General features: G+C 42.7%; 1 protein-coding gene and 1 long non-coding RNA gene across 7 annotated transcripts in view; one reads left to right on the top strand and one right to left on the bottom strand.

Moving 5' to 3' along the window:
• LOC118539060 (uncharacterized) overlaps positions 1–8,207 on the bottom strand; it is a 28,569-nt gene extending 20,362 nt beyond the window's left edge. For 3 of the 4 annotated variants that reach the window (XR_013448827.1, XR_013448829.1, XR_013448828.1), the window contains exons 1-2: positions 8,035–8,207; positions 7,202–7,344 (exon numbers count right to left, since the gene is read on the bottom strand). This is a non-coding gene — a long non-coding RNA (uncharacterized LOC118539060). The remainder of the gene's footprint in view (positions 1–7,201; positions 7,345–8,034) is intronic. The other variant, XR_004918926.2, reaches the window with a different exon arrangement.
• The window catches only part of METTL9 (methyltransferase 9, His-X-His N1(pi)-histidine), a 46,749-nt gene continuing 26,239 nt past the window's right edge, over positions 6,162–26,671 (top strand). The window contains exons 1-3 of one of the 3 annotated variants that reach the window (XM_036097373.2): positions 6,162–6,252; positions 20,292–20,482; positions 24,826–25,035. In XM_036097373.2, the coding sequence (XP_035953266.1) occupies positions 6,208–6,252; positions 20,292–20,482; positions 24,826–25,035 (446 nt within the window). In that variant the 5' untranslated portion in view covers positions 6,162–6,207. Of the gene's footprint in view, positions 6,253–8,208; positions 8,616–20,291; positions 20,483–24,825; positions 25,036–26,671 lie in introns of those variants that run through there. The other 2 variants (XM_036097370.2, XM_036097369.2) reach the window with 2 other exon arrangements.

Raw genomic sequence — 26,671 nt, 5'->3', positions numbered from 1 at the left:
AAACTTTGTCACAGGATGTACTTTTTGCAGTAAATTATTTCCTATTTTGTGGCACGCTAGGGAACTCTGAATTGGTTAGATTTATTGTTAGTGTGGGAAAACAGTTAAACCATTTCTCTTTTGTACTATGTAAGTACAGGTATGTTTGTATTAGCATTTGGGGAAAAATCCACAGAATTCCTAATTCACAAAAGAAAGTAAGCAGGTGAAGGAACAGATCTTGTAACTGGAAGTCTTTAATCCAGATGAACATGTACAGGTGGTCTTTATTAATTACCATTTTTACAGACAAAATAATTAAGGTGATATGATTTTCCAAGGTCACATGGGGAATGTCAGGGACGTAACAAGAATCTGAGTTTCCTGCCTCCTGGTATGAAGGCTCACCCTGTTTTTGATGATAAAGATGAGAGCTGGATAAACTGATATGGGGTTTCGGGACTAGGAGTGTGTGGTGGGGCAAAAAAAAGACCCTGAAAGAGAACCACAGGCATGTCTGAACAATCTGGGAACATTCACATTCCTACCCATTGCACTTTTCAGACAAACGAGGTCTGATATTTGTTGGGTGAAGGAAGGCTGGCTGGCCATCTTCAGTCCTCATTAGGAGAATGATGTGGGTAAATCACCACTGCCTAATGTTTTGCTGGTATTGAAACTTGATATGTGGGTACACTGAGAATGGAATCATTACCCACAGGCACATTAACAGAACTCTCAGCCCAGTACAAAAAATAAAAAATAAAAACACCCAAACCTATTTACTAATTTACACTGAAAAATTTATCAATGAGACTGATCCTTGCATTCCCCATCAGCACATCCCCGCCATGTGGTGAGCTTGTAATGAGGGACGTGGCCATTTAGAGTGATGTTAATGGATGATGTCATGGAACCTGGATAAAATGGATGCACCAATCTCCATCCACACAGAGAGACATCTGCTGCACTGAGCCAAGTGGAGGGTACTGCCTCCTGGGCTGATGATGGAGATCCATGACCAAATCAGCCTGCCTTTCCATTTTCTTTCTTTCTTTCTTTTTTTTAAGATTTTATTTATTTATTTGACAGAGAGAGACACGGTGAGAGAGGAAACACAAGCAGGGGGAGTGGGAGAGGGAGAAGCAGGCTTCCCGTGGAGCCAGGAGCCCGATGTGGGGCTCAATCCCAGGACCCCGGGATCATGACCTGAGCCGAAGGCAGCCGCTTAACCAACTGAGCCACCCAGGTGCCCCTGCCTTTCCATTTTCTAAAGCTGACACTCCTCCCCACCTCCACCCACAATGAGCTGTTTTTTCTGTAGATATGTTATGACCTTCCTTCAGTCAATCTGCAGTCAAGTTTTGCCTTGGAGACCTGCCTCTCTAAAAGGTGACTTTGCATCTCTTTGCTCTAATCCATTATACATATGCTTTTACAAAGTGTGATTTTTTTAGACAGCGATTTTATTTCCCTATTTCTAGAATTTTTTTCAGGGCATTTTTTTTTTTTTCCAGGGCAATTTTAACAGGGTAGTTCTGATGATCAACTGCATGTACTGCCTATCATGTCAAAAAGACCTGACTTGGGGGTGCCTGGGTGGCTCAGTGGGTTAAGCGTCTGCCTCCGGTTCAGGTCATGATCCTGGGGTCCTGGGATTGAGCCCTGCATCAGGCTCCCTGCTCAGCAGGGAGTCTGCTTCCCCTCTGCCTGCAGCTCCCCCTGCTTGTGTTCTCTCTATCTCTCTCTGTCAAATAAATAAATAAAATCTTAAAAAAAACACCTGACTTAATTTTTTTTCTTAAAACATCTTTAAACATATATGTCAAAAATGTAATGTATTCCTGACGCTTGTGTCCAGATATAAATTCTAAATGGGGTAAAAGAGCTAACAAATATTAAATGTTCTCAGATATGATATGCTCTACCATGTGTCAAGATGAAAATATGCCCATGTCTAGAACAATGGAGAAATTCCAGTCCATGTATCAAAGAGGGTATTGGAGAATCTAAAAATTAATCCACTGTACTATCAAATAACTACAGGGATAACTTAGATTTTTTTCCTTGAAGACTTATTCCAGGGCACCTGGGTGGTTCAGTCAGTTAAGCATCTGCCTTCCGCTCAGGTCATGATCCTAGGGTCCTGGGATCGAGCCCCACATTGGGCTCCCTGCTCAGCGGGGAGTCTGCTTCTCCCTCTACCCCTCCCCACTGCTCATGATTTCTCTCTCTTTCTCATGCTCTCTCTCTCTCTCTCAAATAAATAAATAAAATCTTAAAAAAATACTTATTCCATTGGATAATCATAATGAGCCTTGTAGATGTGGTAAAAATGATCTGTAAATAGGTCTCTTTATGAAAATTTAAAAAGTGCATGTAACTAACCTAAGGGAATTTGTTTAAACTTATAAGATGTTTAAAAAGCACCAAATCTGGCTCCAATGTCATTTATAGTTTTGGTTATAAGATGGACTTTTCCTGGAGGTAGAGCAATGTGTTCTATATTCACAGATAACAAACTATACTTTAATGAGGTCCCTGGGCAAAGCTGGCTTCTCACGCTCTTACCTCCCAGAGCTGGTGTGGGAGGCTGGAGGAAGAAGGTGGAATGGGAGTGCTGTTGGTGGAAGGAAAAGCTGCCAGCTTCTAATGCCTACCCCTGTTGTATCTAAAACTTTTCTCGAAAGACTTGAGCATACAAAGCTATTGAACTTGAAATAAATTTTCTATTGTAGAATAGCCTAATAGCTGTTTCCGGGATTGACTTGATTTTAGGAAACTGTAAGGAACAAAGGATGCTTGGTAAGAGGAAATCATGAACCAGAGGAAAACAGCTGTAGGGGTCTCACCATGCTGAGGTTTTGGTTATTTAATAGCCAAATGCCTTTCCTCTGGGTTTAATGGTTTGTGCATATAATACGTTTAAGGACAATCCTAGGCTGAGTTGTAAAGCAAACTGACATTAGTTGTGGCTATTAAAAAAAAAAATCAATCACTGTTTTCACCAGAGAAGGGAGATAGTTCTGTCTGATTTTCAGGTTGCTTGATTGCTCAAGTATCCTCTTTCATAAACATATTCTTCCTCAATCATCAGACCAGTACATGGTTGTGCAAAAATAAAATGGTCATCTTCTTTCCATGCCAACAGAGATGTGGTTCTGTGCTATGTTATACAAACTCTTTAAGATCCCTTATGTTTATGTATGTACATATATATTTTGTCTACTATGAAATATTTAGATTTTAAGTTTTAAAGCTTTCTCATTGTACCGTGCAATTTTTTTCATGAATTTCATATAAACCATAAGTTTGAATGTTTTATGGTTACAAAACAAAAAGGCTTTATAGTTTCAAAATAAGCATATGAAAACACAGTGGCATGAAGTGACATGGCTCATGGGGTGGAGAGGAAGCGGCCATTCACAAGACCAAACCCACATACATGCAGGAGACAGCAATTAAGAGGCCAAGGATAGGGATGTTTTGAAAATATACTTAAAACAAGATCAAAGGAGATCTTTGGACCTTTGAAAATGCCCCAGAAAGTGAGTGAAAAACAATAGCCTTCTCTCTTTTTTCAGAGCTCTGACTCAGACCTCCTACTAGAAGGACATTGCAAAGTTGGAATACGTTATTTTAAAATACTACATATATTCCTTTAAGTGAGTTAAACTATTATGTGCAATTTTTTTTGAAGGATCCTAAAAGCAGTCATGTATGTGTACAACATAATTACATAGGTGGCCCACCGTGAGTCTTCACATCCTAGGAGGCTCCAAGGGCACCCCTATTTCTTTTCTCACAATCACTGGGTACACCTATAATCCAGAGGAACTTGGGCAACTCAGAAGCTCTCAAACTTAGCAAGGAGATGTCAAAACGAGGGTTGCAATGCCACACTTCCTCTGGGCAGCTCTCCCTGAACACTCCACTCCCCATACCCTAGTCAAGTCAGATTCTTCTGTTGTAAATTCTAACAATATCCAATTCTTTTCTAGCACTCAGCAGTTTGTAATTATATATTCATTTTCTGATTCCTTGGGCAGGTCTGCCTCCCTACTGGACAGACAGCAAGCTGTATAAGGCACTGTGTTTATTTTTTGTTCTACTTAGTCCAGTGCCTGGTGTATGGCATGTATTCAATAAATATTTATTGACTATATGAAAGTGGTATTTGTCTTTCTGATGTTATTCCTGACATAAACTGAGACAGGTATGAGATTACCATGGTGTGTGACGGGGGGCAGGGGAAGGAAGCGATGGGGCTCAGAAGTTTCTAAGCAGGTGAAATGCCATGGTTGGCATGGAGTTCTATGTATCAGAGAGAGAAAGGCTTTCCTACTAAGAAGATAGGCATCCTTGACAAGTAGATGGTTTCCATTTGCTGCCTGGTTCTGTGATTTTAGGTTTGAATGTTTTCTAGTTTTGTGTTTTATCTTCCCCCCCCTTCTCATCCTTCCTCCCTTAGTTTGAAGTCTCAGGAAGAAACCTGGGAATAGACACATTATGAAGAGGAGCTCTTATCAAGGGCTCTAAGGGAATGTTTTATGGCGAGTAGCTTTGCAGAGACCACAGTCATGTTAGGACTGAACATCCTTATTATGATAATTTTGGTTGAGACTTTCAGATCATCTGATTCTCACAGAGGTATTGTGATATAGGCAGCTCAGAATCATGGCCCTTAGTTTATAAATGAGGAAAGGGGGTGGGGATCAGAAGAGGCTGAATTATCCAACTTACAGTGAAAACAAGGGCAAATTAACATTTTTTTTTGGAGAGTTTACTATGTGTTGAGGCAGTACATTAAGCCCTTTATATTTAGAAAATATACTTTAATCATTACCACAGCCCCATGAGATAGGTAACCATTACTATTATTCCCATTTTACAGATGAGGAGACTGAGACCTAGAGAGATCAAATTATTTGCCTCAAATTGCATTATCAAGAAGCACAGAGCCAGGCTTCAAACTCAGGTAGTCTGTGTCACACCACCATGCTAATGAGTAGCACTGGGAGATCTCCAAGAGTACACTGTGTTATTTGAACTTGCTTCTATAGGTCTGACTCCTGGTTTAATTGCTACTTTATGTTGCCAATTTTTTTTAATCTGTTTGCAGTTTCACCTGAGCTTAGAATGTATCACTCAGAAACCAGTGATCAGGGGCGCCTGGGTGGCTCAGTTGGTTAAGTGACTGCCTTCGGCTCAGGTCATGATCCTGGAGTCCCGGGATCGGGTCCCGCATCGGGCTCCCTGCTCAGCGGGGAGTCTGCTTCTCCCTCTGACCCTCCCCCCTCTCATGCTCTCTATCTCATTCTCTCTCAAATAAATAAATAAAAAATCTTTAAAAAAAAAAAAAGAAACCAGTGATCATTACCTATAACTAAAATTAGGTCAACCAGGTTCAGATACAAATCCCCTATATTTACTAATTAAAATAACTGCTGAATACATTTACTAATTTTATTTTTTAGAGGTGCTCATTGCTTAATTACTACAGGGCACATCTACTGAATATACTGGGGAATACTTGTACTATTCTCTGACACTCTACAAAACATTAAGGGGTATTTAAAAAAAAAGTCCATGAAAACACGTGATTTAGTTCTTTTTAGACTACTATCTCTTCAAGGAGATGACAGTGACCTACAGTAACTGGCACATTTTGTGCCCTCCACAGATCCAAGTCCCTCTTTCTATGGGTTCCCTTTACATTGTATTTTGTCACTGAAAAGAGAACATGAAAATGTTGTAATCTGTAGCTGATAAGAACAATTGCAACAAAAGGTACCCTTGCTTACAGTTCTAGAGAGGGAAGTGATCCAGTCAAGATTTGGGGCTTGTGCACAGAGCTGTGACCCAAGTCAGACACCTGAACTCCTGGTCAGGAGGGCAGTGAGCAGAGGTCAGTACAGGGGTGTCATTTATGTATCTTTGGAATATCACTGACTGCATTTGAAAGTCACGTTAGAAAGGATATTGGCTGGTTTTGGGCTTCTTGTGTTATCTGTGTCTCCTCCCCTCTCCATTATGGATAACTGAGGTTTTTAATTGAGGTTTTAATAAACAGCAGTGACATTCTAGTAGATGAAGGAAGGGGGCAGTCCCCGAGGGCAATCTGAACTTCTGCTTAGTATATTTACTCTTGCTGTTTTCCTTCCTCCTCATTTGTAATTCAGGAGGCTCTCTGAGAAGAGAGAGACAGCGAGGCTTGAGGCTTCTTAGATGGATCGAAGGATCACGAGCTGGGATACCAAGTTCTATGAAAAGGTCTGCTATTGAATTTGCTCTACCTTTAGGCAAATCATTTGATTGTGCTGTGCTTTGGTGTCTTCCTGTGCTTGCTAAGTGTAAATAACATGTATTTGACTATTTTGTGATTATTACAGAGTCTTAAATGTGTGGGTGATTTATTTTTCCAGGCCAGCTGCTCAGGTATAAAATGAAAATCTGCTCCTTTGAGATGCTAGGCTCCATGGCCGTCAACTGACCTCCAAATCCTTGAGTGCGGCAGCTGTCTAGTTGCTTCTTGTTCATCTGACACAGTTTGCAGTCTCTGAGCTGTGGCTCCTCAGGTTTACTCTATAGTTGGGGGGCATACCTTTTTGTCTCCTTTGTTTTCAGGAATGAAATATGTCACTTTACATACTCTTGCAGCTTTCACCCTCCTCCCCACCCCCTCTAAAAGTATGAAGGCTTTCTTTTGGCACAGAGCTGCTTTATCTGACACTGATTTCAAGAGATAGCGGGAGAGGTGACCTGGTAAACACACTGAATTCTTTGGACTGGCTAATATAGTTCCCTTTTGATGACGTGGGCCAGGACCACTAGAGGTTTGAACTAGATTTAGGAAGGTTCCTGCTCTTTGCAGTTTTGGCAGGAAGCCGTCAGGGAGTATACTGAAAAGAGAGAACACAAAGTATCCTCCCCCTTTCCCCGCCCCGTGTTTTTGTTAGTTATATAGTCTACCTCACATTAGGCAACAAGACGTCCCCGTTAACCAAAAAGTGCGGAGCTGAGATTCTTAGAAGCTACTAAAAATGTTTGTGGGTGGAGGACGATTTTGTTCCTCATCAGTGGATCACCATACCACTGTTTCACAAATGACAATCTCTGAAGAGCAATATTGGAGTAAACGGAAAGGCTTGTTTCTTTGGAACTAAAAGAAAATGTATTTACATTATTTCTAGTGCAGTGAAATTAAAAGCAGTTTCTAAACAAACCTGGAAAGGTGTTGAAGCTAGAGAACCTGTGAAATATGTTACTCCTTAGTTGTAGCTTGGTTGTAGCAGCAGGAAGAACTTCAGACACGGGAACACAGGGTAACCCTTCAGTTCTGAAACGTTGCTAAGTCTCCTCGTGCTAGAAATGATCAAAGAAACATCCCGCTGAATGACTGCTTCCAGAGCTGAGTTTGCTTTAAGAGTGTTGGGTCCAACTTCCGCCTGTTAGTTCAAGGAAACTAGCAGCAAGGGACTCTGATTTGTGTGTGTGTGTGTGTGGGGGGGGCTGGTCTTCATTTTTGGGCAGGGTCGTCAGTACATCAAAATATTACTTGCAGGTGTCCCAGCTGCAGTAGCTTCCAACAAAGGCAGAGCTTTCACTGATGCCGCTTAGAAACATGTAGCCAGCAACTTGCCAGGCTCGGGGGACAGGACTGGGAGGAGGGGAGGGGTTGGTGATATCCTTCCCCCCCCCCCCCCCAGATTCCTGACGGCTTTGTAGCTCCTCCGGAGCAGGGTGGAGGCCCTAGGGGTGGGGGTCTGGCTCGTCGGCTCTAAATGTAAATAGGAAACCACGCAGCCGAGCCAGTGACAGTTAAGAACTGGCAGCGTCCGTCCCAGGCAAGGTGTTGGTCTGACAGTATGGACGTACGAACGGCAGGAGACTCCCCTCTCCTCACCCCCGGGTCGATCTGCACAACCAGGTGGAAGTCCTGCCGGGGCCGGGGGAGTGGGGGGATGAGGCGCCCAGAGGCAACGACTAAAGCGAGGAAGGACCAGAAGACCTAAGGGCACCACTTTGGAGGGACCGGACGGTTTCAGGAACTACCTTCTGAAGTATCGCCCCTACCCTAAGAAAATTAAAATCATCTCCGCCATTACATGGAGCCCTAGCCCAGACGGAAGGCGGGGACGCGCGCCGGCCGAATGCGCGCTCCCTTTGTCCCGCCTCCCGGCCCGAGGCTCAATGAGCCGGGGAGCGCGCCCCGGTCTCTCCTACGTGCTCCGGGTGGAAACTGGCGCCGGCGGCGGCAGCGTTCCGCGGGCGGAAAGGAAGGGGGAGGCGGGAAGGCTGCGCGCCGCCCGCTCCTCCCCACCCCCCGCCTCGGCCCTGAAGGGGCTGGATGGGCAAGTTGGGCGCGATGGCTCGAGCCCGGGCGGCGGCGGCGGCGGCCGGAGGCGGCGGCGCCTCCTCCTCCTCGCCCCGGCGCCGGCGGTGATCCGAACGAGCGGCCGCGGCCCCCGATGAGACTGTTCGTGGGCTGGCTGTGCCTGAGCCTGGCGTCCGTGTGGCTGGCGCGGAGGATGTGGACGCTGCGGAGCCCGCTCACCCGCTCCCTGTACGTGAACATGACGAGCGGCCCCGGCGGGCCGGCGGCGGCCGCGGGCGGCAGGAAGGAGAACCACCAGGTACGCGGCCGGCCGGGGTCGGGCCCGGGCAGGGCTGGGGCGGGGGCGTGGCGGCCCGGCCTTCCCGCGCTCGGCCCGGCTATTGTGCGGGGCGCCGCGGCGAGAGAGGGCCCCCCGGGCCGTCGCCCCCGCCGCCTCGGCCCTTCAGAAAGTTTTCCCGACGTCTTCCCGGCCGGGCGCTGCGGCCGCCACCCCCGGGCGCTCGGCCCGGGGCCCCGCGGCGCCTTTTGTTCCCGGGCGCGGGCGGAGAACGGCCTCCCCGTTCCTCCCGGGGCCCCAGGGTGGGCCCCGGAGCCCCGCATTGTTCCCGGCTCCCGGGCGGTGATCGCAGGCGCCCGGCCGCAGGGCGCAGGAACTTTGGGGCGAGCGCGTGGCCGCGGGCATCCATCTGGCCCGGGGCCTGCGGTGTAAACGACCAGACCGAGCCCATTACCCTGGACTGCCTTCGTAACCCCCGGGAATCAAAGCGAAAAGCCGGTCCCTCTTTTTGTCTGGTCGAATCTCTGAGCATACAAAGGGCCATAAAGAAATTTAACCGTGCATCGTGAGCCATTTAACTCTCCGGGCTTATTCGAGTGACATTTTCCCTCGGCAGTTAAAAAAAAAAAATGTGTTTGACAGGTCCTCACACTCCCATCCTCCTGCACCTTCCCCCTCCGACCTAAGAGAGATCTCCTTTAAACTTCGGTGTTGGTTATCTGACCGGAAAGATGTGGTTAGAAAAGAAGATGATGCAAGCTTTTCCTGGAAGGGTTTTTTAAAAACAGAATTGGGCAGGAGTGAATTCCTTTCAGAGTTGCGGATCGTGAACCGTGCGAGGTGACCGGTTAGGTCTTTTCATTAGCTGAGTTTTGTGCCACTTAACAGAAGTATGTGCTGGTCAACTGCAGAATTAAGAGTGATATTTCATTTTTGACCGTAATGTAGTTTGTGGTTAACCTTGCATTCATTGAAAGGAGGCTTTCGAACTCTGCCGGAGTGTTGGCTTATAATTGCTAGCATTTATAGTGCATTTTGCCTTTCCAGAGAGCAGTAAGCGATTATTCCCCATTTTGTGTCTCATCGTTTTCATAGATTTCTCATTTTCCTATGTTAGGTTTCTTATTATGCCAGGCGTTCAGAGAGTTTACACTGGGGTGGATTCCGTGTATTCTAATGAAAGTAAAGAATTATCTAAGGACATAAAGCAATTCATTAAGAAAAGTAGTGTTTAGTTTTTATCTAGTAATTACTGATCGTGGCCCCTTTTCTATTTTTAAAGGAAATCATAAATTTCCATGAAATTTTTTGTGATCCCACAGCTTTGTAATTTGTTAGGTAATCATGTCTATGATATTGTTAGGAGTATACTTCAAGTCAGTAGGTGATCTTCAGTTGTAAAACCACATTCTTTGCAACAGGTTAATTACTTAACACTAATCATTCTCAGAGAAAACCCTACAGTACTGCAGTGATAATATACAGTTACCAGAATGTCACATAGCCATATGGAATATGGATGGTGGTGTAAAACAATGAATTAGAAACGTCATTTTCAATAATTGGTAGAAATAAGGTTCTGGGTTGGATAAAAAGGAGGCAGGATTACGGTTGAGTCTCTTAGCTGTAGGTATTTATGACTCCTGATTATGTCTACTATAACACACTTGATATGTTTTCACTGCTTATGGAAGAATTGGTTATATCTTAAAAATTGAAAAGCTGTTTAAGTAGTTTGGTTTTTCTGGAATCTAGGTAGACTATAGCTGTAGACAATGCCTCACAATATCTCCTAACAGGAGGTACTTTCTAATTTGTACCTTTTTAAAACTGAATCAGTTAGGTTCTGAGGAAAACTGATACTGGTTTCAGATACCTCCTTTACTTTGTTACACTTCTGAGATACTCAGGTGTGTGTGTACACAGGTGTGTTTTAACCAGTTGGACTAACAGTTTGGCAGCTACGTTCTCCAAGGTGAAGACTAATCTGGTACTTTCTGAATATTTAGCGGGGGGGGGGATTGGCGCTTTTCCTTAGAGTGATCAATCCAGAGGTTATTTTGAGGTGATGCGTTGACGTTATGAAAATATTGCCCATGAATAAAGATTAAAATGAACAAAAGAAATGTGTGTGTAGAAACCACAATGAGATAAAGTGAAAGAGGGGACTCTCCCCTCTGCAGAATGCCTGCGTTGATGATTTATATTCCAGGATCCTAGGTTTGCCTTATAAACTTTCTGACTTGTGAAGTAACTTAACTCTAACATTCTTTCCCCCTTCAAATTTATAGTTTCATGCAAGGTTTTCTGGTGTTCATTTGGGTGTGTGGGTTCCATAGCCAGCCACATCTGGTTCTTTTGGATTTGCATGAAAGTTGGGTTATGGATTTAATTGAACCGTACTTAGCACAAGTTTTCTTTATGGTTATTTTATTAAGAAATTATGGTGGAGGATTCTCTGGTTAAAAGAGAGGTCTTGGGAAATGTTTATCATTAAAAATTAGTTTCTATCGCCTGGAGATGAGATGTAAGGCTGCTTTGAGCTAAAGTCGCTCTAAAATAGTAGGAGCAGCACCATTTTAATAACTTGGTTGGGTGTGCTAGCTTCAAAACTGGGATTATTTTTCACTTTGGGAAAGGGAGGAGCAAGGAAGGGCTTCTCTTAGAGCCAGGATATGGCTTGCAGGCCAAATTGGGCTCACTGACCTTTGATACAGCCTATGAAGGCAGATCAGTTTTACATTTTTAAACGGTCGCAAAAAATATATAATATTTTGTAATATGTGAAAATTTCTTATATGAAATTCAGATTCCGGTGTCTACAAATAAAGTTTTGTTGGCCTAGGGCCACCACATTCATTTACTTGTCTACAAGTGCTTCTGCGCTGCAGCGGCTGAGTAGCGTGGTTGGTACTTTATGACCTACGAGTGGCCCCTTCTAGAAAATGAGTTTTCCCCAAAGAAACTTTCCAGCTTCCTTCATCAGCAGCACATTTCTTAATCACAGGTTGCACAGTGGATAGTTTGACTCATTGGGAAGAAATAGAGCCAGGCAGTGAGAAACTAGATATGTCACTTTTCAGTATTGGCAGGCTTGGAACTTAAAAAGAAGATCGCAACAACAAAAACTTTGGATCTAGTGTTTTTGATGCATTGTACCTACTACTTAAAGTTAATGCAACTATTATGGAGCTCCTGAAACTTGAAAGGACTCTAAGGCCCCACTAACTAGGTTCTTGATAATAACAGTCATTCAATAGTTTCTGAGTCGATGGAGCAAAAAAAGAATTGTTATGGGACTCTGTGGAACCAGGCCAAGACAGTTTCTTCAGGTGATGTACTGTAAGGATTTTTAAGAGCACAGGTAACATTGGTTATCTGGAATTAGTAAGGTGTAACTTAAAATTGCAAGTTTGTGTATATCTGCCTTATTTTTTCACCTTTTTACGTAAGTCCAGAACTGTGTTATGTTACAAGCAGTGATAGATTTAAGATAATTGAAACGATTGTTTTTTTTCCAAATAAAAAAAATACTTGGACATCACAGCCATAGGTCAAAGGTTGTGCTGTGGACAGGTTCGGCCTCCTGTCCCCTCACTCCTCATTTACTCGTGGAGGCTGACCAAAGTCAGGCATGAGTTAACAATGTTAGCTCAGGAGCAGTCGCCAGCTAGCCAGATGGACACTGGTGGATTTGTGTCCTCTTCTGAACTGCCTTCCAGAACCTGGAGGCCTTTGTAGCTGAATACCAAAGAGATTTTGTAAAGAGTTTCTTTCCTTATAATCTGTGTTGAAACCCTGTATAAGTGTTTGCCTCAATTTCCCGGAACACTAAGATCTCTCTCCTGCTGGATATACCAGAGGCCTTTATGTTCCCCTTTGAAGGTGCTTGAGGGCACCCTGGTAATTGCCAGTAAAAGACAGCTGTGTAGACCTTCTGAAGCTTTGGTAAAATCTTAGGATTATAAAATTCTAGCAGTGAGTGAGTATTTGAAATGAAAATTGCCAATAATTTATTTATTAAATCAAAGCTGAAACAACTTAATCTAATCCATATGAATTGTTTCCCTACATGGACGTGAGGGTGCCCTGTCATTCACATCTCACATAAAGAAGTTGAAAATCTCACATAAAGAGGTTGTTGGTTTAGGTTTGTGTCATTTGTGGAAAAATAATGAATGGTTTGAAGATTTACTCTTATGCTGTGCTTAGCTGCAAGAAAGTGTCAATGATTGAATGTCTGGACTGATAGGACTCATTGCAGAGCTTAGAATGTGATTTTTGAATCTTTAGCTGTCAGGTCAATGTCGTCAGGCCTGGTCTGACCACCCACAGTAGTAGAAAAGATTCTGTGTTCATGGATCCCATCAGTGGAGCCTTTCCAATTGTTTTTAGTGGTACTAAATGCCTCAGGTCTTTGGTTACTCATTCCTTTTGAGAATGGCTGGGTGCCCAGACCTACAGTGTGGCTTTTAGGCATTCCCTTGAACTTCAGTTCTCTGACTGGCTTTTGTGGGCCTTGGACAGGAAGGGGAAGGAAATCAAGTTATTGTGCTTCTATTGTGCGCCAGACGCTTTAATGTATCATCCTCTCTCATCCTCATAACAACTCCCAGAGGTAGGTGCTACACCCCCTTTTTTGATAGAAGATTGAGCCTAAGAGAGATAAAACTTGCTCGGGAGACAGTTGGTAGGTGGCAGATTTGGGTTTTGACCCCAGCTCTGTCTGGTTTCAAGGCCCAAGCTTTCCCCACCTTTTCATGATGTCTCTCCTAGGAAACTTTGTGTTGTCAGAGGGTCTGTGAAAGTAGGCTGCCTCCTTAATAGGTAACTGCCTCCACTCTAGTGGACCTCTGTGTAGACACTGAAGCTATGTAACTATACAAAAATACCAGTTGGAGTTTTGCAGCTTGTGAGTTACACAGGGATGGGACAACTGTTCCACGTTTTGGCCTTCATCCAGTTTGTGCATACTTTGGTCAAGCTTAATGTTGGAAAAAAAAAAATCTTACCTATGGTGTCTTTTTTTCTGACACCAACTAATTCTCTGGCACTGGCTGGGTGTCCTACAATTCATTTCTGTTCTGACACAACCCAGAATTAACATCCGTCCAGAAGTTTAAGGGCTCCATCCTAGAAGACTGCCCTCCCTTCAGATGCCAGCTGCAAGTTGTGGGTACACAGACTACCTACCCATGCTTCTGCCCAATTTGGTTACAAATTCTGGGGTTCTCACAACCCTCCATCAGGTTAGATAATTTGCTAGAATGACCCAGAACTTAGGAAAATACTTTACACGTTTACTGGTTTATTATAAATTATAGGCTGCAATTCAGGAAGGGCCAAATGGATGAGATACATAGGGCAAAGTGTGGGGGCGGGTGGACGGTGGCACAGAGCTTCTGTGTCCTCTCCAGGTGAGCCACCCTCCCAGCACGTCAGTGTGTTCAGCAACCTGGAAGCTCCCAGAACCCTGTTGTTCAGGGGTTTTATGAAGGTTTCATTACCTAGGCATGACTGATTAAATCATTGGCATTGGTGATTGAACTCAATCTCTAGCTCCTCTCCCTTCCCTACAGATTGGCGGTGGGGCTGAAAGTTCCAGTAGTACCCCCCCACCCATCATACTAGCATGCAAAATATTCTCTTATCACTCAGGAGATTCCCCCAAGGGTTTTAGGAGCTCTGCCTGGATCTAGGGGTTAAAGACCAAATATTTATTTTTTAATTATACCATATTACCTAAAATCAGGACGTTGGCTTTTTAAAATAATTTTCTAATTCCAGTTCTACTACTGTGCTCAAGTCCTTTGTATTTTGGAAGAAAGGACTATTATATAGCACACGTTTGACTATTGAGGAACTCAAAAAGAAATTCAGAAAAACTTCTAATTGTATCCCTCGGTCTGATAAGCAAATATAATCTTATAGGAAAATTGCATTTATGCTTTGAAGGAATGATTCATCCACCAAGGTTATATAAAGCTTAGGAGATGTTCAGGGGCTTAATCTGTAAGACCTGATCTAATACCTTATTATTTTGATTAGTGAATACTGTCACATACACGTTAAGAACTCATGTCTACCTGATTTGGCTGTTTATGTGTCTCATTTTTAGTATCTTTACAGTCTTGCTGCAAGTAGGGATAACATTACTATTTACTGTAATTTTTAGAAGATGTCTTGGTTGGTTATCACATTCGACTTTGTACTTGGCATCAGCAGATGACTGCATGGCATAACTTGGTTTTTTTTTTTTTTTTTTTTAATGTTTTATTTATTTATTCATGAGAGTCAGAGAGACAGAGAGGCAGAGGCAGAGAGAGAAGCAGGCTTCCCGCGGAGCAGGGAGCCCGATACGGGACTCGATCCCAGGACCCTGGGATCATGACCTGAGCCGAAGGCAGACGCTTAACGACTGAGCCACCCAGGCACCCGGCATAACTTGGTTTGATTAGAATTTGTTATTTAGAATATTCCCTTACTTATTTGGATTGAAGAAAATTCAAGTAAGCTTTAAAGGAGGATGCTAAGATGACATTTTTCCAGACACCGGTCTCCAGCTGAGGAGGCCAGCCTACTGTAAGTAGGATGGGAACACAGTCCTTCCAGTGTGAACATTTAACAAGCATGATGCTTTGTTCTTGCCTGCGCACCTTGGTCTCTGTCGTCTTTGAGGAGCACACATTCAAAGAACTCACCTGCTTGAAAGTGCATGGGAGCCTACAGACAGGCCACCAGTGCTGTGAGCTTGTTACAGCTTTTCATTTAAGCTGGATTGTCTGGAGAGAGGAACTCCAGGGGACCGCCAAATGGTTGCAGGGGCTCCTGCATTGATTTTCTCTCTATCAGCATCTAATCTTAGAGCAAGGGACTGCTTATTTAAGGCCTGAAGGTCCTGGCCAAGATCATAATCCCATTATGATTCTTTTGGTTCCCTTGGTTTCTGATTTTTTTCTCCTCTGGAGTGTAAGTTCCTGGAGGCCAGTGCATCTTTATTTTCCCTGGATCACTGTTAAGCTGTGATAATTAGGAAACACTAATGAAATGTTCTGGGTTGGCCCATGTAGTCATTCTCAAGCAGTAGTGATTTTGCCTCCCAGGGGATGGACGTTTGGCGGTGTCTGGGACGTTTTGGGTTGTCATGACTGGTGGGGAGTGCTCCTGGCATCTGATGGGTAGAAGCTAGGAATGCTGCTAAATATCCTATCATGCATCGGACAGATCCTGTAACAAAGGATTATCTGGCCCCAAATGTCAGTAATGCTGAGGCTGAGAAACCCTGTAATTTAGTTGCTATCTAGATCAGATTATCTTTTCTCTAAGCACACCCAGTCCAGTTTAGTTGGACAGAATGGTCCTGCTTTCTTTTCTTTAAATGAAATCTCCGACACACTGGGTAGACTAAAGAGAAGCTTCTTTGAAGGAAGCTTTTATAAAACAACACGCACCTAGAATAGGAACCCGAATCAGCTGGAAGTGCTTAGAAACCCCAGGTTTCCCGTTTATCCAGAAGTTGTGAGGTGGTAAATGAAATAAATGTGAAGCACTTGGCCAGGTGCCTGGCACAAGGTAGGTGTTCAGTCAGTGTTGTCCTTTGTTGCTTGCTTGTGCTGATGCAATTTTGTGGTGAGTGGGTAGGTTTAACCACTGTTTGCAGAAGTGGGTTTAAGCAAGGCCTTTCAGGGGCACCTGGCTGGCTCAGTCGGTGGAGCATATGACTCTTGATCTTGGGATCATGAGTTCAAGCCCCACATTGGGTGTAGAGATTACTTAAATAAATAAAGTAAAATAAGAAAATAAGAAAAGCAAGACCTTTCAAAAACCTTGGAGTTTTAGAAACTGACAGAAACCCAGTGACAGCTATCTCCGTGGCTGTCCTTATATCCCCTCTAGGATTTTGCTAGAACCTCCAAATTCTATCTGTGAGGCTGCCTGTGATTTTTTTTTTTTAAGATTTATTTATTTGTTGAGAGAGAGAGAGAGAGCGTGTTAGCAGGGGGAGGGGTGGAGGGAGAGGGAGAGAGAGAAGTGGACTCCCTGCTGAGCAGGGAGCCCAACCAGCACTCCATCTCAGGACCCTGAGATCGTGACCTGAGCCAAAATCAAGAGTCAGACACTTAACCCACTGAGCCACCCGGGCGCCCTTAGGCTGCCTGTGATTTTAACAGTGATTGATTTGACGAACATTTATTGTTCATTGTATCTGTGCCAGGCACTGAAGTCAGTCACTGTCCCTACCTGTATGAAACTTTGTCTCCCTGGGAGGATAGACACTGAACATACAATTATGTACAGTTATTCAATTCAGTGGTCATAAATGTTGCTGAGGAGGTATATGGTATATAGGAGAGGGTATTCGAAAGGGGGAGGGGGGACCCTGCCTAGTCTGCAAGTTCAAGGCAAACATACTTGAAGAAATATTTAGGCTTAGGTCGAATTAACCAGGTGAAGAGAAAGTGGGTTGCGGTGATGGGGGAAATGCAGGGGACAAAGCAAGCACCATGTGAAACAGCCATGAGAAAGGAGCCTTCCAGAAAAAGAGAGGGGTACAGTGTTGTGACATAGCAAATGACCAGGGGTTATGGGTGGCAGACAGTGTTAGGAGGTAAGGCTGTGGACACAAAATGGACAAACTGCGTAGGGCCTGGGAAGCCATATTGAGCATTTTGGGTATTAGCTGTAGACTTACGTGAAGCAGGGTTGTGATGTGATCAGATTTGCATTTAAAAATTTGCATTTTTAAAGAGGTTTGCCGGGTCACTTAAATTTTCAAACCACTTTTAATTTCTGGAAGATAGAAATGCCAGAAGTATGTGTATGTAAAAAAAAAAAAACACCTTTATTGAGATATAATTCACATACCATAAAATTCATCCTTTTAAAATGCACAGTTCGGTGGTGGTTAGTGTTTTCACAGAGTTGTGCAGCCATCACCACTCTAATTTCAGAACATTTTCATCACTCCAGAGAGAAACCCCGTATCCATTAGTAGACACTCCCTCTTGCCAACTACAATCCACTTCCTGTCTCTGGATCTACCTATTGGACACTTTATGAAAGTGAAATCATATCATTTGTGGCCGTTTGTGACTGGCTTCTTTCCCTTAGCATAATGTTTTCAGAGTTCATCCATGTTGTCACATGAATCAGTACTTCACTGCTTTTTGTGGTTGAATAATCCCTATTCTGTTGTATGGATCAGTCATATCTTGTTTATCCATCAGTTGATGGGTATTTGGGTTGTTTCCACTTTTTGGTGATTACGAATAATGCTGCTGTTGGAGTTGACTTTTGTATCCTGCAGGTGGTCAGGAGGAACATGGATTTCAACCTTTATCTTTAAGAAGGAGGGCTTTACTCCTTTTATTCTGTAGCACATTCTGTTCAGTAAGCAGTTTCTTTTCTTTTTTTTAAGATTTTATTTATTTGAGAGAGAGAGAGAGATAGAGAGAGCAGGAGCAGGGAGGAGAAGAAGGCTCCCCGCTGAGCAGGGAGCCTGACACGGGGCTCGATCCCCGGACCCTGGCATCATGACCTGAGCCGCTGGCAGATGCTTAACTGACTGAGCCACCCAGGCGCCCCAGCAGTTTCTTTTCTGAAACCTCGTTTGGCTATAAAGGTTCAACCACATGTGTTAATGTCAACAAATTGAGAGAAATGCTGTTAAGAACTTGAGTTTTCCTCTTGGCACTTGAAAGCAATATTTGCAGTTAATGATGCCAAGTCTTGCTTAGTTCTGGAAGTCAGAGTCCATTGTTGTTCCAGTTGTCCATTTACAAGTGGATGCCAAGGGAATTCTTTGCTCCTCTGTTTCACTTGAATGGCTTCTTGTCCACGTTAATAGAATGTACCTGATTGCCTACTACCAAGGTGATGGCTTTCATCTTGATTAGTCATTTCAGAGAATAAAAAATAAATAAAAGTCAGAGTGGCCTCAGTATTACAGAGTTCAGAATGTGCACCAGAAGGTCATGAGTATAATAAAAAATGGTTTATGACCTGCACTGGGGCATAACTTCAGGCACAATGAATATTAAGAGTTAGTTAATGATTAAGCAAGAACATTTTCAGACCAAGGAAAAAAGTGTAGGCAGTAAATAAAAGAAGCTTCAGAGCTTATCATATAGAGTAGAAAAAATGAAAATTGTTTTCAAGTCCGAGCACTTTTGGTAAGTGTTTAAATGGTGAATTAACACAAATCAGTCAACAGTTGGGAGATTTGGTATCTAGTTTGGATATAGGGTTTGTAAAAAAGATGAGTTAATCTTTGTGATTTTAATGTGCCTGTTTGCTTGTTTGTATTAGTTTCTACCTGGTTCCTTTCAATGTTAGTGTCAGGAATGTTACCCAGGATTTCATTCAACATTTAGCAAGCTTCGGCTGACTGTAAAATTGGTCCACCAGTTGTGTAAGCGGTTACGGGACACCTGCTGATAAGTGGTCATATTTGTGATGGGGCAGCAAGTTACTTTTGGCCAATAGACTGTTTATTGGGAAAAATTGATTGTTTCTTAGCAGATAATGGATTAATAATAACTGGTCAACCCTACAGTTTCATCATTGTAATTAATGGCCTACTCTTATTTATCAGGCCATGTTAGAGGAATCTCATTGCTGTTATTATAGGATTCTTCTGTGTGTCTGGTACTATATTGAGGATTTGGCTGCATTATCTTGTTTAATCCTCTCAATACCCTACTAGGATAGATAGATACCAGTGACATCTCTAGTCTACAGATGAATGAACGAGGCCAGAGATTAAGTGACTTGTCTGAGCTTACACAGGAATGGCAGAGCCGGGACTTGACTGTGGAGCTGACTCTAAAGCTGGCCTATCCTACAGTCTACCTCCCCCCTTCCCTGGTATGCTAACTCTAAATGAAAATGGAAAACATTTATTGTGGAGGATTACATTTCATCCACGGTTGAGGTTCTTGAGTTTTGTTCTCAAAAGTGCATTCTGGTTAGAGCCTGTTCCTAGATACCTGGTTCTCCAGCATGTTATCACTTTGTCTTCTCATTGTTACAGTGTGACCTTAAGTAACTTCTTAATCTTTCTCAAGCACATATTGCCCCTGTCTGTGGGAATGTCATATGACCTCGCTATTTCTAAAGGCCTCTATATAGCCTACAAGAAGAAAGGCAGATTAATCTGGTCACTGGAGTGTTAACTTCTGCTGCTTACTCTGCCATTGATTTGTGTGGTGGTTTTGAATTAAATCACTGCATTATGTGACTGTTTCCTTATCTAAAAACAAAGTTAATAATGCTAGTTTTTGCCTTCTGATGTTGATTTTCAGTGAAGGAGAAGCCAGCAGAGCTTTCCTAGATCTCAGGGTACTGCGGGTAGAGAGACTGAAATACTGGGCCAGGGCTCAGAACACCTGGACGGTGGCCTGGCTCCGCCACGTACTAACCTACGCAAGCTGCATGACTCAGAAACCTCGTCAGCCTTCCCACACTCCCCCCCACGACCCCGTGTGAGAATTAAGTGAGAAGTTATGTATGTAGAAGTATTTTATGCTTTATAGGTCATCTAAGTATAAGAGATGATGATTATCCTCAAAGTGCCAAGTGCCATGAGATTATAATATTTGGAAATACTAGATTTGATTTAGTCCTCTGGCTTTTGTTTTTGGACTTCTTAGATGACACTTTAGTTGTGTGTTTTCACTTTTTCTTCTTCTTTTTTAGTGGTATGTGTGCAACAGAGAGAAATTATGCGAATCACTCCAGGCTGTCTTTGTTCAGAGCTACCTTGACCAAGGAACGCAGATCTTCTTAAATAACAGCATTGAGAAATCGGGCTGGCTATTTATCCAATTATACCATTCTTTCGTGTCATCCGTTTTTAGCCTGTTTATGTCTAGAACATCTATCAATGGGTAAGTGAATCTTACGTATTTTTTCCTTATCCTTAGATTTATAAAGAGAAAATGAAAGAGAAAAGTTATTTTGTTGAAGGTGTTGACTACCTCAGCTACAACACTTCTACTAGTCAGAATCCTTGGCAGTGGGTCCAGTATCTTCAGCCTTCTGCAGTTATGCTTTTTAAATTCACCACAACTTGATAAAGAACCTCCTTAGGCTGTTTTTCTACGGTGGGAGTTCTCCTTGGAGCAGTGTTTCTCAGCTTTGATGTGTACAAGAACCAACCTGGAGATCTGGTTAAAATAGCGATTGTGAGTCAGTAGGTCTGGGGCCTGAGATTCTGCATTTTTAACAAACTCCCAAGTGATGCCCATAATGCTGCTAGTTCCCTATGGTAGAGAGTAGCAGGAACTAAGTCCTTAACATAAGCTGAAGAGTAAAATCTTTGCCTTAAGCACACTTCCTAGGAGCAGGTTTTTTAGGGGGATTTAATTAATCAACGCAGCAACATGTGATGGCTTATTTCAAGTGAAGGGTCCAAAATCTGTTCTTACATAAGGTCTAGGCTCACCAGAATCTTTTAAGCTTCCTGTGGAAGTACCTATCTCTAGAGTGGTTCTTGCATATAACTCCATGGAAGAAACTTCAGGAATATTTTTTATCTTTCCTTGGCCAAATTTTCAAACATCCCCAAGGCCAAGGCCCAAGAATCTAGAATGCCAAGGAGAAAATCAGTAGGGCTCAGAGTTAAAAAGCCTTGTTGGACTGCTTAAAGCCACGCTTAAAGCCACTTTTTCTTCCCCTTGAGGTTTGGAGCCAGCTTCTCCCGAATGTCTGGATCCCCAGTCTATCATCTGGTCGTTAAATATGTTTTTAGGCACCACCAGCCATTTCTCAAGATTTCTTCCTTGATTTCCTTCATTGTTTATATGAAGTTGCCTTGTTTGCTTTAGCAAACAGTTGTTGTTTTTGTATCGGTAGTTGAGTTGATACAACTTGGTCTGACATTTTGTTTCTAAAATTGGCTGCTCTGAGGGTCTGTTCTGTACTATATTATTTTTCTTTGGAAAGCGGACAAGTCACTGTAGCAGTAATTCTTATCCTTTATGGGGTCCTTTACCTCTTTAAAAATGAAAAAAGGTAGGAGTCCTCTCTTCAAGTAGTGTTTACATTCAACATTTCACATAGAATTTTGGGAGATTTCAAACTCTGAACCACCTCTCCCCTTCACTCCTACCCCTACCCCCAGCTTCCACCCCATTGGATCCTGGTTAAAATTCCCTGATTTGGAATTTCACAGTTTGGTCAAAGACAGGCAATACATTTAATCAATCCCTTTGGGTTCCCTTATCTATGGCTCTCACCTCCCACTCTCCCAAAACATGTCTTGTCCTGGGTCCTATCTCACCTGAAAGCTTAATTTTGAGCCTGTTGGTACTTTCCATCCATGATAGATTATTACCATGAATGCCTGTCTCTTTCTGAAATAATTACAGGCATACCTCATTTTATTGCACTTCTCTTAATTGCACTTCACAGATACTGCATTTTTTTTTATTTAATTGGAACCTTGGGATAACCATGCATCACACAAGTCTATCAGTGCCATTTTTCCAGTAGCATTTGCTCATTCTGCATCTGTGTGTCATATTTTGGTGATTCTCACAATATTCAAACTTTTTCATTACTATATTATGATAATCTCTGATCAGTGATTATGGCTTGGTGAAAACTCAGCTGATGGCTAGCATTTTTTTTTTTTTTTAGCAATAAAGTATTTTTTAACTAAGGTATGTACATTGTTTTTTTTAGACATAATGCAGTTGCACACTTTATAGACCACAGTATCATGTAAATGTGACTTTTCTATGCACTGGGAAACCAAACAATTTGACTCGCTTTATTGTGATATTTGCTTTATTGAAGTGGTCTGGAAGTGGACTTGCAATATCTCTGAGATATCCTGTACTGTATGGTACTTTCTTGAATTAAGAAAATACTTACCAGTCTTTCTTTATATCATCAAGGGGAAGGCCAAGTCAGGAGAGACTTGATAGCTGTTTTCAGAGTTTATATTATAAGGAAAATATTGATAAGGAAGCACACCTCCTCTATAGATTCTATATCTAGAGAGAACTTAGATTGTGGCCAGAGAACCTAGGATGGTTATTAAACACTAACAGCCCCCCCCCATGAACATCACTAACTTTGGAAATTAAAGACAAATTAGGGAGCCATACCTCTCCATGGTATGTGTTTGCTAGAAACTTTGTATTGAGCTAGGTGAGTGTCTTGGTATTTTGGGTGGGATACTTACTGTGTGGGACTGACCCACATATAACAGGAGATCTAGCTTTTCTGGCCTCCCTGACTAACTGACAGCATTCCCAAGCCATTGGGACTACCCCAGACTCCCCCACCTACTCCCACCTACTACCCCAGACTCCCCCACCTAGTCCCACTGCCCCCTAGAAGGCAGAGTTGGTCCTGGTTGAGAAACACTGGGCTTGAATTTTGATTTGACAGTTTTAATCTTTTTGTGGAGCCTCTGTTGCTCAGGATCTTTGAAAATAGGACAGTGTTTCTCTCTCTGGTGCCTTTTAAATGTAGATAAGTCAGATGATCTCCTGAGCTCTGACCTCAGATGACCTCTAGCTCTAGAGTTTTAGGATTATCGCGTCAAGGTTCCTTACATCCCAAGAAGTTGGCTAGGGAAGGATGTTATTTTATAACTAGGAAAGTTTAAGCCAAATAACTGTTTTTGCAACTTGCTTTTGATCCTGTGGCAAGTCAGCACCGACTTTGGGAACATGCATCCCCCGGGCCATGCGGCCTGTACCCTCTTCCTGCTCTGACTCTGGCTTCTGTGGGAAACTTTGTAAAGCTCTTCCAGTAAGTTCAGTCCCTTTTCGCAGATTTGCTTTCTGCAGCCTATTGTTCCACTAGAAGATTAAAAAAAAAACAACTGTCTTGGAGGAAATCGCTTCTCTCTGTAAGGGATAGCATGGTGTTTAGCAGTCTCTGATGTCCATGCCCCCTAGTTTTCAGCATTTCTGTGGGGCAGAAGATTTACTGCAAACACACTATTAGATATGGTTAAACTCTCCTAAGGCGTTAATGGGTAAAGGGGAGAGAGGGAGTTTGTTATATGAACTCTGCAGTTTTAATCTTCTCTAAAACTGGTCTTACCAGGAGCACCAGGTTGCATGCATCTTTCCAGTCACCATGTGACATGTTGTACCTTATGTTTTTTCCAGAAAGTAGCAGTACAGTACAGGTTTCCCTGCCATTTCCTAGATCCGTGGTTTTCAAACTGTGTTCCAGGGTCTGAAGAGGAAGTGCCTCAGGAGCTGCTTCAGGCTGCAGGAAAAGGCCCAGATGTGGCAGCTTCTCCAAGGCTCTTAACCTTATTTCTGCAGCAGCTCTCCATTTACCATTCTGTGTCGTCTCTTAGCTCCACTTCATTTCAAGAAAGGGTTCTACCGCTTAAAGGGAGTTGGAGAATCCCTGCCCTGGAAAGACTAGGATTTGAGAGCTAAAAAAGCAGAGCTAAGCGGGGAGTGCATTCTGCTCCCCAGCATGATGCTTCCGTGAGACTTGGTTTGAGCCACAGCTGCTGTTCCGAGAGTTCTCTCTGATCCCCATTTAACTCCTCTCCAGCTCTTTTTTTAAAGGCATTACTGTGGTTTTGAATGTTTTTTAGGATCTTAAGAAATAATAGGACCCAGACAATTGTGTAATATATAAATCGATGGAAGTATGAATCTATTTTTTAAATGCAAATTAACTGATAAAATAGGGACCACTCTTCTGCTTTTCTCTAGTGTCTCTTAAAAATCCATGATAGTGAAGCAGTTTTTTTCCGCACCCATTGTTTAGTTTGGTAACAGCTTTTTTTTCCTGTTTGATTTTTCTGCTTAGTGTTACTGGCTAGTGCTATAGTCTGATTCTGTTGGCCTGTGACAGAAAACATTACTCTATCCATCTCTCCTTCCTAGTTTGACATAAATTCTTCACATTCACCTTTTAATTTATTACCCATTCTTCTTCCTTTCCCTTCCTCTCTCATTCGTCCTGTTTTGTTTCCACTTTTTGCTCCTCCCCCTTCCCCACTCTTTATGGGGTATTGTAATCTCAGAGCCGAATGATACCTAGAGGTATTTTCTTATTTTACTAATTTTGCTTTTAACCCTATAAATCATATAAAAGGTAATGTATAATTTAACCGTATAATCACATAAAATAAAGGTTTTGTAGGTTCAGGAGGCTGTTGGGGCTGAATTACTGTAGTTGCTCTGAATGTATGTGGGGGTGCTTAATTTGCATGGACTCTTCCATTTTTGTCCTTTTTTTCCAGGTTGCTAGGAAGAGGCTCAATGTTTGTGTTTTCACCAGATCAGTTTCAGAGACTGCTAAAAATTAATCCAGACTGGAAAACCCATAGACTTCTTGATTTAGGTGCTGGAGATGGAGAAGTCACAAAAATCATGAGCCCTCATTTTGAAGAAATTTATGCCACTGAGCTGTCTGAAACTATGATATGGCAGCTTCAGAAGAAGAAATACAGGTATAATTTTTAGACATGGTTTGGGGTATATTTCTTGGTTTTAGATGTATTTCTTCTTATTTAGTATATGTGCTGCCAAATCGAGCGTTTGAGGAGTATATTATTTAAAGGATATGAATCAAACAATTTTCCGTGATTAGAAATTTTTTAAAACTTTCCATATTACAGTAAAGTAGAAACTGAGAGAGAAATCATCTTTCCTTGTCAGTATTATTTTGGACTAGAGGAGACGGCACTGTAGAAGGAGAAGGGCAGGTGAAGGACAACTTGGTAAAGGTAGAGCAGATGTAGAGACTTTTCCCTGATTGGAATCTGACATTCTTAAACCTGGATTTTGTTTTTGTTTTTGTTTTTCAGTGAAAAAAATTTTTTTTACTGTGGTAAACTACATAACATAGAATTTACCATTTTAGCCATTTTTAACCACTAACTGTAGTATTAAGTACATTTATGCAGTGTAACCATCACGACCATCCATCTCTAGAACCTTTTAGTTTTTCCCACTGAAACTCTGTACCCATTAAACACTTATTCCCCAAATCACTCCCCCTCACGTTCCCCGGCCCCTGGCAACCACCGTTCTGTGCCGTGTCTCTACGAATCTGACAATTCTGGGAACCTGAAATAGGAATTATACATTATTTGTCCTCTTGTGACTGGCTTATTTCACTAAACATAATGTCTTCAAGGTTCATCCATGTTGTGGCATGTATCAACATCTCCTTCCTTTTTAAGGCTGGATGATACTCCGTTGTAGGGTTATACCACACTTGGCTTATCCATTCATCTCTCAGTGGACACTTGAGTAGCCTCCACCTTTTAGCTATTGTGAATAATGCTTCTGTGAACACGAGTGTACAAATAACTGTTCAAGTCGCTGCTTTCACTTCTGGGTGTATACTCAGAAGTGGAATTGCTGGATTATATGGTAAGACTGTGTTTAACTTTTTTAGGACTTGTCACACCATTTTCCACAGCAGCTGTACCATTTTACATCCCACCAGCAATGTACAAGTTTTTCAGTTTCTCTGCATCCTCCTCAATACTTGTTATTTATTTTTTTGGTAGTAGCCATCCTAATGGCCATGAAGTGTCAAATCTTGGTTTTAAGGCCATCTCCTAGGGGCACCTGGGTGGCTCAGTTGTTAAGTGTCTGCCTTTGGCTCAGGTCATGATCCCAGGGTCCTGGGGTCGAGCCCCGCGTCGGGCTCCTGTCAGGCTCCCTGCTCGGCGGGAAGCCTGCTTCTCCCTCTGCCACTTCCCCTGCTTGTGTTCCCTCTCTCGCTGCATCTCTCTCTTTCAAATAAATAAATAAAATCTTTTTAAAAAAATAATAAGACCATCTCCTGCTTGAAAGACTTAGGAAGAAGGTGTTCTTTATTCAGTATGGATTCTACTGAATGGGAGAAGAAGGTGCTGGGTACTGAATGTGGGAGGTGAGAATAGGGCCTGCTTCCTCCCCTGATGTTTTGGAAGCCAGGCTGAGCCTTACAAAAAAGGGAAAGAAGAATTATGCACTCACTTTCTGTCCACCTAAGTTTCTGCTCATACACACTAACCCTAGAGACTGAGCATTGGTGTAGCTCTTGGAGCAGGACTGGATTGAACTTTGGCAAAATATGGAAATTTTTAGCTT

The sequence above is a fragment of the Halichoerus grypus genome, chromosome 6 (assembly GCF_964656455.1).
Source record: "Halichoerus grypus chromosome 6, mHalGry1.hap1.1, whole genome shotgun sequence".
Lineage (NCBI taxonomy): Eukaryota > Metazoa > Chordata > Mammalia > Carnivora > Phocidae > Halichoerus > Halichoerus grypus.
The sequence above is the reverse complement of the archived record's forward strand: the minus strand, read 5'-3'. Positions and strand labels throughout refer to the sequence as shown.